Below are 13782 nucleotides of genomic sequence, written 5' to 3' on the forward strand. Positions count from 1 at the left end.
CAAAAAAATACATATTGAATAGAATTGGTGACATTAAAATGAGCATTTCTTGTGGTAACGCGTGTGTCGCTCTAGGACTGCACTAAACATTTTGCCATTTAAATGAATCTTAGTAATTAGTTGCAGCGTATCAATGTTGTATTACATATTTAAGACAAATTACAGTTTTGAAATACAACTTTAAGTATAGCCTAACATTAAAAAAGATTAAAGTAATTTTAGTCCCAAACAAATTGTGCGCAGTGTTTCTCTTAGAGAAAGAGAGAGACTGAAAGAGAGAGAGATGGGGGGGGGTTATCTAAGGTGTTTGAGACAGAGGAATGGGGTGGTGGGTGGAGGGTGGAGGGGATAAGAGTAGGCAGGAAGGCTAAATAGGGCGGACACATAAAAACGGCAAGGGGCAATAGATGCTGGATCAGTTTGAGAGTCCGCCTGTCCGAGCAGTGTTCCGCCCTCGTGAACTTCTGGAGATAGGAGGAACCCGGCTGCAAATCTACCCTGCTACATACTGCCTCTGTCCACGGCCAACGTCTAGCCTCTTGTTTTTTAAAGGGGTCGTTAAGGAATTAATGATCTAAAGGCACCACTGTACTTCACCATAAATTCCTTCGTCGTTTTCAGTACATGCTTTACACCTGGACTTCCATTGCGTGGGGAGAGCTCGCACTTTTTGTCATATTTACTCTTCTCGAGGATAGTACCTGTACCCATACTGATGGTAAGCTCCTCTCAACTTTATACAAGTGGGACATTCGAATGCCATTAAAGTGACAACAATATAGCATAAAATGACGGTCAACACTCACCACGTATCCTAGAAGACTTGCCTGTACAGTTCTTCCGTATGAAGCAAAGGCTCCGATCGGCTAAATTTAATAATTATTTTCTAAGAAAATGTCAATTACATAAATACCAAAAGTATCCTAATGAGCCTATCAACACATGCTTACGTTCTTAATAATGAAATGAAATGTTCCTGTTACATTTAATCCGATTTAATGGAGCTAGGTATGCTAGTATAATAATTTGTCTGCAATTTTGGTGAAATAGAGCGATCATGGAAAATCTTGACGCTCACTGCAGGACAATAATTCTAGGATGTGTTTAACGCTGATAAAATGTTCTGCTGAAAACTATAAGAGTTTTAACTAAGTAAATTGCATGTGTATGTCTTTTAATGTTGAAGTTTGCACCATTAGACACCTGCACGCTCAGTATAAGCCTACTGTGCGCTTATTTTCTATTTGGTAACCGTTTGTAAAGGTATGGTCACGTTTCGTCAAAAACATATTGCAGGTTGTTAGAAGTTTGTCAGATGTTGGCTGAGTCAATATAGTTGAGGTCTACATGAATTGACATTATCTTCCAAGAATTGTACCACAGTTCAGTTCGAATGTTTTCAAATGTCAAAGTCTGTCTATTTTCTTCCTTTTGATTATGTCGATTCCCAGTGGTATTTTAAGAATAATGACTGGATTGTAAAATGCAATGGAAACACAAGAATTTGCAAAGTGTTACAAAATCTTTACATTTTTATTGTAGGCCTATGTTTATCTCTACCAGAACCAAAAAACGAACAGGCTCATACGAAGGTCCAAGTTTCAAATGTTTATATATTTGTGAAAAAGCTAATTTATAAAATGAGGAAGAGAAAACATTTACAGGCTTACGGACTTCATCTGGCCTCGACGCGTTTCCCTAGAACTGTCTGAAACCACTTACACGAGCCTATTGCCACTTGGTTAAATCATTACATAACACTTGTTTGAATTCATGACTAATGATTTCACCACAATTCCAGTTTACAGCAAGTTACTTACTTCATTATTTGGGCATGCATGCTGACAGAGTAAATATTAATGTTCTTTATTTTGAGAAATTGGCCTCCTTGCATTCGAAATACAACCAGACATGTGTTTACAGTTTAGGGGGATTTTTTTCTCCAAAAATGTTGAACTTTATCATATTAGGTTAGGTTACTTATAAGAAGAAATTGTCAGTAGCGCCCAAATAAGGGTTAATCTAGCGTAGAGTACTGTATACGTTGCCAGACACTGTCTTATTTTGTCTATTTATTTTTAATTGGATGTAGAAAATAAAGGATATAAACTTAAACATGTTGAGAGCAACATTAATTTATCAAGAGAGATAGGATGCCTACCTTCACGTGCTCGTAGGAAAGTGGTAGCCTACATATAATGAATGGCGTTTAATTGCTGTGGATGTCTCAACAATTCTTTAACTAATACGATTTTAGATAGCTTTATAAGTGAATGCTAACATCGCTAATACTAAAGTTAGTTTATATTGACAATGGTTAGACTTGCTACAGTAACCACACTGCTAGTTATCATTGTCAAATACGGATTATATACTCATATTTTGGTTAAAAAGGTTAAAGGTCAGACGTGAAACGACTACATTGGATACTCGGGTTACAACATATTAACGGTTTCCCCACTTGTAATTTGGTTTTGTGGTAATATCGTCACTGGGAACAAGGAGTTACCTTTACACTCTGATAGCACTTTAATGTGGAATAAGACTCAGGATTGTAGCCTACATTAGGTGCAGGCAATATATTTGTCTAGAAGGCCACATAAGGATATCAAAGATAACTGGGGAGCCACACAAATGAATTATCTTACTGATATCAAGGCCATATTTGATAATATATACGTATATTATAATTTCTACATACATTCTTTGTTGTAGTTTTAAAATAGAAAGTATAATTTAACTATATTTATTCAGGTTGGCTTACTTGTATATATAAAACCTCCAGTGGTCTATATGAATGGGCTTGAAGGCAGGATTCTGCCCATGGCTATGTTTTGGCAGCCCTTGGTCTATAAAGATAGGGCCTATTCCAAATAAATTATTTCATATGTATTGTAAGATGACACATGAGTTGTTTATAAGTGACAACATTCTGACTGGATATAATATCCAATTTTTTTAAATCATTTAATAATGAACTATTGGATATATATATATATACACCTGATTTCCTGCACATGTCAGCGTAAACTTGTTGTCACATCAACCTTTTCTTGGCCTTGGCTGTTCACTTTTATTGCAAATTACATTCAGGCTAAATTATCAAATAATTGAATAAACTGATAGGATGGTGAAAACATAAAGTACTTGACTGTAACCATGACTGTAAACATTCTTTAGAACCATAACTGTGAGTCTCAGAACTGTGTTGTAAACCACATTGATATGGTTTTTGTACACTTGAATATAATATGTCGAAATATGTTGCTCTATCATGCTTAACTTTTAATCAAGAGCATACTACACTGTTTTAAAAAATATATATATTAATGCTTCATAAAACTGAAACTGAGAATCATGACCTTAACAATGTGCAAAAAAAGAAAAAATATAATTAAAATACCAGCTTCAGAAGATTGCCCCCCACCTCCTGAGATGTCCCCCCCACCCCTGTCAAATTCCTCAGGAAACACATCTAAAGGGCCATGTGCATAGTCTGATCACATTATCTCTGGTCAGAGAGAAGGGTGGAGAGAGGGAGGGAGAGAGGGAGGGAGGGAGAGACAAGAGGAGGGGACAGAGAGGGAGCAGGGACAGAGAAAAGAGGAGTAAAATACAGGGAGGCCTGGGGAAGTGGATGAGGACCAGGCCAAATCGGAGGAAACAAACTGCCGAGGCCTAATTGCACCCTGGGCTACAGTCCATTCATTGCAAAATATGGCGCTGTCTCTCGTCTGGTCCAAAACTCAGACTTCAGATGTTACGCTTTCTCACTAACTGTCCCTCTCCTATAGGCCTGCCTCATAGTTGGTCATCACAATAAAAGGATGAGTTATACGCATCTATAATTGATCCAACATAGCTATTCATCCTTACAGACACACTATACATGTAAGGTGAGAACGAGGAAGAAATACGATGAGCATCGTTCCTGGTGAAGCCTCTATATGATCTTTATTACAGCTTGCATGGTTGTCCGCCTACTTTGTGAATCCATCGATTCAGTAAGTGGCTCTGTCAGTTTTTACTGTAAGAAGTTCTGTAGTCACTGTTGTTTTGAGCGGTCTGAATCGCTGTAATCATGGGAGAGGCCCTCTTAGCACAATGAGCGTTTGTTTTCAGGGATGCACACACGTTATCCCCCCCACCCCATGGGGAATAGAGATGATCATTTTCAGAACCATACTGCCTCTTCGCCACGGTTCTCACAGACTGGCAGACACACGCACGCACGGACACTCTCAGGACCTTGTTCGATGACCAAGAACACAAGGTCACGCAAAGGTCAACATCTAGTTCTGTGAAGAGAAAAAAAAACTTTGATTGAATGTACAGTTAGGCATGGGGGGACAAATATGAACATGGATATGTGAACCCAGAGACAAAAAAACACTGAGTGTATACATAAAGTTCCTTTTAATGTGCGTCCTTGTTGTTGTAATGGTTGGCTCAGTTCCAGTGGGATGAGCTTCAAATTGATGACGACATTTTCATAGAGTCCCTGTCACCCATTCAGTTGAAGCGTCCAGTCTGTGGTACTGTTGCTTGCCCAGGCCTTTTGTCATAAACACAGCGTTTTATTGTGTGATTCAGCAATGTTATTAATCAAGATATTGATTAGGTCCAATTCCCTCCGGTTGTGATGTCATAGAGCCACAGAATGGGCGTGAATTGTCTATGGGACAGAGTGCTGGGTGTAGAGGGACTAGAGAGAACAGTCTTACTTAAGAAGACATCCTGTGACTCTGAAGTGAATTGAACTGGATAACAAATTGTCAATAACCGACTTGTTAATTGCTTCTTGTTGATATACTGAAGTGGTGAATTCCTAGCTGGTCTGGAAGAAGTTTGTTTACATTTTTTAATACACTCAGCAAACACTCTTGAACAGGAAACATTTGAGTTAAGTGCCATGCTCAAGGGCACACGTTTTTTTCACCTTGTCTGCTCAATGGTGTTGAACCAGACACATCCCATTCACTAGTGCAATGCTCTTGACTACTACACAACCTGTTGTCTGTTCAAAACTTAATTGTCCACAGAGGGCGATTTTTGTGCAGTGTAGAAATAAATGTAGGCCTACATATATGAAAACAGATACAAATCAAATTAGATTTCTTATGAGATTTTCTAAAATACCCCCATGTACAATGACTATAAGAGTATACAGATTTAAGCCTACAGTATAGAACAGCATAAAGAAAGCATTAGCATTTGCATCTGTCCTTGGTAGTTGAGTTTGGAACTACTGATATAGTGTGGTCAAAGAGCAGAGCAGCCCCCTGTCATCAGCTTCTCCACAGATCTCAGGACAACAGAGGGACATTGGGTGCAGACATGGGGGGAGAGGTGGGACTTTTGTTCATGGGTGTATTTAGAAGGGTCCTCACAGGTCGGGTAGGGGGGTGCGGCAGTTTGAGCCACTTTTGTTGACAAATGGACATGGTCATTGGGATGCAGATTGAACCTGTATCAATCAATACAGAACTATCATGAACCATCTGATAGCTAACCTTACTGAGGAGGGACAGAGGGTCTGTCTCCTCTGTCTGCCTGCCTGTCTGCTCTGCATAGACAATTATCTAAAAGCTAGCTCCCAACAATTACTTTGTCCTATCTCAACAGCAATTGACAGACTTGTTGCTAATTAATTTTAGTTCTATGTTTTGGCTTAATTTCAGAAAAACATAATAAGTTTTAAAAACATTGTAATTATGTTTCGGGTATAAAACTTTGTGAACTGTTTAACGCATTTTGAAGATTAGTTGGTTTCCCTGCTCTGACTTGCTACAAAAAAAGGAAAACGAGTGTAACCTTTTACCCCACGTCTGTGTGTTAAGCCTTAAAGACAGACGGGGTCATGTACATGGACACAGTAAGTTAAAGCCAGAAGTGTTTTCCACTATGCTGGCTAGAGTACAATAACTACAATGTCCTTTTTTCTGTTCTGTACATTTCAGGAACAGGGTCATTCCAACGCTCTCAAGCAGCCCCCTAGTACCACGTAACATTACCTTGAGGAACGCGTCCATTGCTGGCTCCCAACAAACATGGACTGTTTTCCCATGCTTTATTTTCTGTCGGTAAGTAGAACAAGCCATAAGACACAATTGCCAAAGCTTTCTCACTGTCTTATATTCCTTTTCTCAGAAGATTGAGGTTCGTCAAATTAACATTCAAAATAACTAGACGCCAGGGCTTCAAGGGAAAAGCATTGAGTTCTACAGAGAAAATGTTTGCGGAATGTCCCGCACGTGGTCTTTTGTTTGACTCCTTGGTCAGGTCAGACACAGAGGGACTCGGCCCCTTATCGAGTTGAGAATTTGCTTTGACCCCAGGGCTGCTTCTTCTATTTGTCTAATCATAGTGGAGGGAGAGCGAGGGATAGGAAGGGTAAAAGGAATGGCCCTCGGATTCCATTCAAAAAGCTTTGCTGTTAAACCTGCTGTTTACTTTTGGAGCATGTCGCCAGAGATAACTGCATAGGGAGGATATCTGATCGTTGGCCATTTTATTCTAAACAAGCCAGACAGGGCAATTATAACCAATTAGAGAACATTTACAGTGAGAACATCAGTGGTCAAGAGTTCTATGTTGAAAAAATAAGGCGTTGTAGGGGTAGACAAATGTCACTTAAAACAAAGGTTTCCTTCTTTTCCGTCTGTCTCCAACACTCCCTGTCCTCCTTTCAACTCTCTCCCTCTTTGCTCTGTCTGTGCCTTCCCAGAGACATCATGATTCCTGGTAATCGAATGCTGATGGTCATTTTATTATGCCAAGTCCTGCTGGGAGAGAGCAATCATGCTAGTCTGATACCTGAGGAAGGGAAGAAGAAAGCGTCGGGCCTGCAGGGTCGGACGGCTGGTCAGAGCCATGAACTGTTGCGGGACTTCGAGGCCACACTGCTGCATATGTTCGGGCTGCAGAGGCGCCCGCGACCCAGCCGCTCAGCCACTGTGCCACGCTACCTGCTGGACCTCTACCGGCTTCAGTCCGGGGAGGCGGAAGAGGCCGGAGCCCATGATGCCTCTTTTGAGTACCCGGAGAGATCGGCGAGCCGCGCCAACACCGTGAGAGGTTTCCACCACGAAGGTGAAGGGAGTGAAAGAGAGAGAGAGGGAAATGTCTGTCAGTATGGATGACCAGATTGGTAGTTCTTGTTGTGCTATACGTTTATAGACCTGTCCCCGAAACCCAAACAATCAATTGATCAATAATTGGGACATGCGTGGATTTTGAGTACATGACGTTATCAGTGGTGATCTTCTTCCCTCTGGGAAGTTTGGGGAAAGTGCATTTATTTGATGTACTGTTCAGTAATGTTTATGACATGCCCCCCTTCTAGAATACAGTATACACATCTACAGTACATAACTCTAAAAATAAAAGTACTTAAACAACAGTACATCACCATTATGACATTTCAGTTGTGATGACAGCGACACATATTTCTCCCACAGCCTATTTCGACTGGGTATGGTCACATAAGCAAATAATCCTATGTTTTATCAGAAGAAAGAAGGGGAAAATGAAACATTTCCTACATTACTTAAACATAAATGGTAGACACGCCCTCCCACCTTCAACAGAAACTATCAAATCTAAGGATGTGGTTACAAAATGGTGGCCAAAAATGGGGCAAGAATTCATTCAGACAAGTTCCCCTCCTCCTGAGAGAATCTGTGGTCTGACAAAGCCTGCCGCGTGTTTAGTTAGCAGTTCAAGGAAAAGCATACCTTCATATTATTGAGTTACACTTTTCACCCCACCCTGCACAAGGGCTTAAAAAAGGCTTTGGTAAGCAGCAGTGTGCTTCTCTCATGTCTCCAGTTAAGATAGAGCAAAGGCCCTTTTAGAGGGAACTTCCTCAACATGCAATTATCTTTAATGCTACTCTACAGCCTTCTAAATAAAGTCCCTCCTTCCAACAATGTGGGCAATGAAAACAGATAGACTGGGGCACTCTGAAGGGACTCTTAACTCCAGGGTGATTGAGGAACAAAACATGGAGGAGAACAAGGTAGTTTGAGTGTCTCTGTATTCCATATTTTAAATTAATGTTGATTTTGTTCTTTGTTCTTGATGATTTGTGTGAGAGACTTGTATATTGAGAGACATAAAAGTTGTAAGTGTAGTATGGAGAGATTGGTTGGAAAGGACAGGTTTTTGACAGGCTTCATGTTAAACAAAGAGAAAGACAACAGGCTATGTACAGTTGTGGCCAGAAATGTTGGCACCCTTGCACTTCCTCCAAATGACGCACAATAGTCTCTAAAAATAATTTGAAATTGGTGTTTGGTCTCCACATTTCTTTATTTCATTGTTAATATTACTGAACCATTGTTTTTGATTCTGAGCTTTATATAATCCTTTTAAATCAGAATAACTGCAATCAAGCGCTTTCTATGGCCATAGAGGAGCTTCCTGCACCACTGTACAGGCAGTTTGCCCCAGTCTTCCTGTACAGACTGCTTCAGTTCAGTTTTAAGGGTGCTTTCTGGACTTTAGAACAGTCCAGTGATTTGACTTGAACCGTTCCTGGATGCTTTTTAAAGTGTGTTTGGGATCATTGTCCTGCTGAAAAACCATGACCTTCGACGGAGACCCAAGTTTTCTGACACTGGGTTCAACATTGCGCTCCAAAATGCATTGGAATTCTCCTGATTTCTTGCTGCCGTGCACACACACTTTCAAGGCACACAGTACAAGAGGCCGCAAAGCAGCCCCAAAACATCACTGAACCTCCTCCATGTTTGACTGTGGGGAAGGTGTTCTTTTCTTTGAAGGCTTCATTTTGTTTTCTGTAAACATTGAGATTGTGTGCTTCACCAAAAAGCTCTAATTTGGTCTCATCTGTCCACAGGACATTCTCGTAGAATTGTGGCATGTGTTTTGGCAAATTGCAGTCAGACTTTCTCATGTCAATCTGTCAGCAGTGTGTCTCCTTTCACTGAGTTGGCGACGGATGGTGCAAGTTGAAACTGTTGTACATTGTCACTGAAGGTCACCTTGAATCTGTGTGGCAGTTGATCAATGGGCTTTCTCCACCATTCAAATAATCTTCCACTGCAATATTCCATCAACTTTTTCTCTTGGGGCAATGCCCGGAGAGGTTCTTGTTTAACATTACATATCGTTGAAACAGGAACATCAACATCTCTTGGAGATGGACTTGCCTTAAGATTGTCCATAATTAGCTATAATCATGTTTCTGACTTCCTCAGACAATTCTTTGGTTTCCGTTCTTTTCTCCATGCTCATTGCAGTACACACAATGACACAAAACCGGATAATTAATCTTTTTGTCTATTCAAACTGATTGAATGAGTGATTGAATGAGTGATTTTCATATTGCAGGCACCTGCAACCCATCACAGCTATGTTCAATTCCAAAGTAAAGGAAAAGCATCTTGAAAACTAATTATTCCTAACAATGTCTAGAAACTATGACAATAATATTATCTGGGACATTTTAGGATTACTTTTTTGAGATATTGAGTACATTATTTGTTTGGTTTTGTTCAACTGCAAAACAAAGAAATAAATATGTGGATACCAAAATACTTTTTTAACTTCAGAAGTGTTCTGGAAGCGTATAATTTAAAAACAGTTCGAGGGTGCCAATAGTTTTGACTGCCACTGTATGTACAGTAACAACATCCTCGTAACATGAGGCTACATTATGTGCTCTAAATCAGAGATTTGTCTTGTATAATCCAGAGATAATTTGCCGTGTGACAGTAGTGTATTATAGTGGAGGGAGGGCTGGACAGACAGACAGACAGAGCTGGAGGGCTAAAGAAGAACATGTTTGCCCTCGGGGGAGTAGGGATGAGTCAGCCTTAATGGGGCCTGTCTACACGGCAAAGCACCAAGGCCACTGAGGAACAAGGAGGCTTAGCCGCCTGTCTATGTCTATGTGTGTGTGTGTGTGTGTGTGTGTGTGTGGGTGTGTGTGTGTGCGTATGGGTGTGTGGGTGGGTGTGTGTATGGGTGGGTTGGTGGGTGGGTGGGTGTGTGTGTGCTGTCCTGAAGATCTCTTTCTATTGCTGTCTTTGGGTGTTTTGTTTCCTGCTGTCAAACGTTGCTAATAACATGCCTGGTGCAGGAGAAGTAAAATGAAACTAAGTTGTTTGTTTTCATGTAAATTCCAATTGAGTGCATTTTTTAGGATTACTAGAATGTAATTAGATATTTAGTCAGGCACCAAGTTCAAGCTTACAGTGACGTAGCAATTAAAGGAAAACTATGTGAAAATAAAAACGTATTGTTCACAAGTTGGAAGAAATGTACTGTGAAAGATGCAAGGTGTCAAAACTAAGATGCTGTTACCCAATGAATCCTTCAGGAATTTAAGCATTTGAAGAAGGTACATTCCAGCCATCACTTTAGTCTTAGCTGCTTTGTTGCTCTGCCATCAAAGGTTTGTCTGCAGGAATACGTAATGATTATTCATGACGAAAATGATCAATTTCCCCAGTTAACAAACTGCAGAACCAATCAAAAAACACAGCAGGTTTTAATAATGAGAACCACCTGGATAAGATTAAGTCCTGGGTGTGAAATAACAGGGCCAGAATGAGCATGAAAATAGTAGACAACATTCCTTTCCCAACAATGGTGATCTTGCCAGAAATCTGCAGACTGTGCATGGAACAGCTACCTTCCACTATGTTTATTCTGTAGCTGTGGTACGTTAATCACCACCCTTTAAGTAATGCATGTTTCAGCAAAGTGCTCAGAGAAAGGCATTATGTGAAGTCCTGGATGATCCTTATAGATAAATAAGGAAGTAGAGACAATGTATATGTGTGTACATTAAGTTCCCAGGGGCTTGCCCAAGCCAACATGGAAATACTTCTGCTTCAATTAAGGCATGTTAAACCTACAGTTTTACATTTTATTAATTTACCAGACTCTCTTACCCAGAGTGACTGACACTGCATACATTTTAAGATGGCTAGGGGGGACAACCACGTAACTCAGTAGTAGTAAGTACACCTTACTCATTGAAGTAGCTTTAAGCAAAGTCAGTGCTAGGAAAGCTGGTCTTCCATAACATCTCAAGCAATGAGATGTTGTTGTTGCAATCATTGACAGACAGAAATCTATTTTTAACAACAAATAAAGACAGTGAAAAACTGTTAGAGGAAACTGGTGAATGGGAATGACAGTGAAATGGATGCACAGACAGTTTTCCCATATTGTTTATGCAAGGTCAATCAAGGGTCAGCAGAGTGGAAGCTGAAATCGTCAGGTATCATCTTGATCTGCAACACAATCAGGAGGACTTTGGACAGGGACAGCAACAAGTCTTTCAAGCCTGGTACTCCGGAGGTGTGGGCCAATACCTCATGTCCTCCTTAGTTTAAACAGGGCAGGAGACAGGGAACATTTTGCATTCCTTAGATCTACAAGGATTTACAGTGGATAAGGTGAACAGACCCTATTGGCATAATAAGATAGCAGCGTAAGACCTTGGGGCTGAGACATGTCCTTCCATTGCAAGCTCAAAGGGTTAAGAGTTTGTTCGTATTGAATTGGAGTATTACATGAAACAATCGGGCTGTTGTCCGTACAGACTTATTTTGTAAAAGCCCTGACTGACTGTGTCCTGTCTTCTTTTTCAGAGCACATGGAGCGGGTTCATTCAGGTGAGCCTCAGGCGAAGAACGGCGAGACCCTCCCGCTGCGTTTCGTCTTCAACCTCAGCAGCATCCCAGAGGACGAGCTGCTCTCGTCGGCCGAGCTGCGTCTTTTCCGGCAGCAGATCGACGCAGCCATTTCAGGAAGCGGGGGGGGACGAGGCGGGGCTCCACCGGATAAACGTGTACGAGGTGCTAAAGCCCCCCCGGGCCGGGCAGCTGATCACGCGGCTCTTGGACACGCGGCTGGTGCGCCACAACGCCTCACGCTGGGAGAGTTTCGACGTGAGCCCCGCTGTACTACGCTGGACAAGGGAGCACCTGCCCAACCACGGTCTGGCCGTGGAGGTCCAGCCCCTTGACCAGACACCGCACCACCGGGGCCGCCACGTGCGCATCAGCCGCTCCCTGCATCAGGAGCCCGGGGAGGACTGGGAACAGCTACGCCCCCTGCTAGTCACCTTTGGCCATGACGGCAAGGGCCATCCGTTGACTCGCCGGGCCAAGCGAAGCCCAAAGCAGAGGGGGCGGAAGCGCAACCGCAACTGCCGCCGCCACGCTCTCTACGTGGACTTCAGCGACGTGGGCTGGAATGACTGGATAGTGGCGCCCCCTGGGTACCAGGCATATTATTGCCACGGGGAGTGCCCCTTCCCCCTGGCAGACCATCTGAACTCTACCAACCATGCCATTGTGCAAACGTTGGTGAACTCAGTGAACACCAACATTCCCAAGGCCTGCTGCGTTCCCACGGAGCTCAGTGCTATCTCCATGCTCTACCTGGACGAACACGACAAGGTGGTCCTAAAAAACTACCAGGAAATGGTAGTAGAAGGGTGTGGCTGCCGCTAAACAATATGACTATGGGGAATTTGAAGCACAGACGATATGAAAGTAGGCCTGTCCTACTCCCAAAAACCTTCACTTGGACCCTTATTTATAACTTTTATGTTGAGATGTATGTTTGTCTATTTTTTGTTTTCTTGACAATATGATCATATATTTTGACAAAATATATATATTTATATCTACATATTAAAAAATAAAAGTGAGTCCTTATTGTAAACATAAATAAAAAGCTGTACAACTTTTCATAATGTACTGTATATTAGATTGTATAATTTTTTTAAATGACAAAATAGTAAAAAAAAATAGAATAATTAAAAAGTAAAGTCTATTTACTGGTTATATTTATTGCTTTGATATTATATACATTTTCAAGAAAAATTCTAACAAATTACCTTCCAATGTTACACACAAGCAGCACAAATTCTGTACTTAAATTAGAGCACTGTGTGAAATTATCACCTCACTGATTTGTTATGAATCAGATAATCAGAAATTTACATTACTTTTTAATTCACCTCTTTACATTGATGTTTAAATCAATTATTTTATTAGGTAAGTCCCTTTTGTTAGAAACAATATTTACTATTTTAAAGAACTGTATCAGATAACATGGGTTGTTAAAGATGAAAGGTTGACAGCAAAGGGCTATCTATTACTGTTTTACAGTATATGAGTTTGGATTTGACACATGTGTGGGTCTGATAATTAGCCTTCTGGCTATTTGAAAATGTATTCAAGTAGCCTCATTTTTGCAGTTCATGATAACAGAGGAATCTTTCGAAGCTTTGTCTCTCCCAAATAAAAGAATGTTCGGTTTCATACCAGGCATTATTCAACTGTTTCACATTTAAGTAAAGGACTTGAAGAATTTATCTACAATGCTGGTTTAAAATATTAAGATAACTTTTTGCGACTAAAAGCAAAAACAATAATGTGACAGTAGGGGGTATAGGCCTAGTCCTGGGATACTTGCTGATAGGCTACAATAGACTCAAATTTCACTTTTATGTCAATTAGGTTAACATGTGGTGGTTAGACACTCGCTAATCCAATTGCCGTCTGGGTGGATAGTTGAAATTGATTGTTGGAGACACTTGAGGAGTGATCCTATTGTTTCTGGCAGTTTAGCGTTGGGGGCAAGACTGTGGACGATGCGTCGTGCACTGACACATGGCGATATCCGACCTCTGAAGAATCAATGCTTAGACCGTCTGTCTCCTGCCTTTGTCTTCGACGGCTCATGCCGACAAAATAAAGACGCCTGTCTCCAACTTGTGCCCCATTAGAC

At 41.1% G+C, this 13782-nt stretch overlaps 1 protein-coding gene across 1 annotated transcript; it reads left to right on the forward strand.

Annotated features, from left to right (window-relative positions):
• Positions 1-393: 393 nt before the first annotated feature.
• bmp4 (bone morphogenetic protein 4) lies at positions 394-13313 on the forward strand. The gene is given in 5 exon segments (XM_010878738.5): positions 394-718; positions 5961-6083; positions 6728-7092; positions 11631-11796; positions 11798-13313. Coding segments are annotated over 3 exon segments (1224 nt in total). The 5' UTR covers positions 394-718; positions 5961-6083; positions 6728-6734; the 3' UTR covers positions 12498-13313.
• Positions 13314-13782: the final 469 nt, after the last annotated feature.

This window comes from Esox lucius, chromosome 15, assembly GCF_011004845.1.
Source record: "Esox lucius isolate fEsoLuc1 chromosome 15, fEsoLuc1.pri, whole genome shotgun sequence".
NCBI lineage: Eukaryota > Metazoa > Chordata > Actinopteri > Esociformes > Esocidae > Esox > Esox lucius.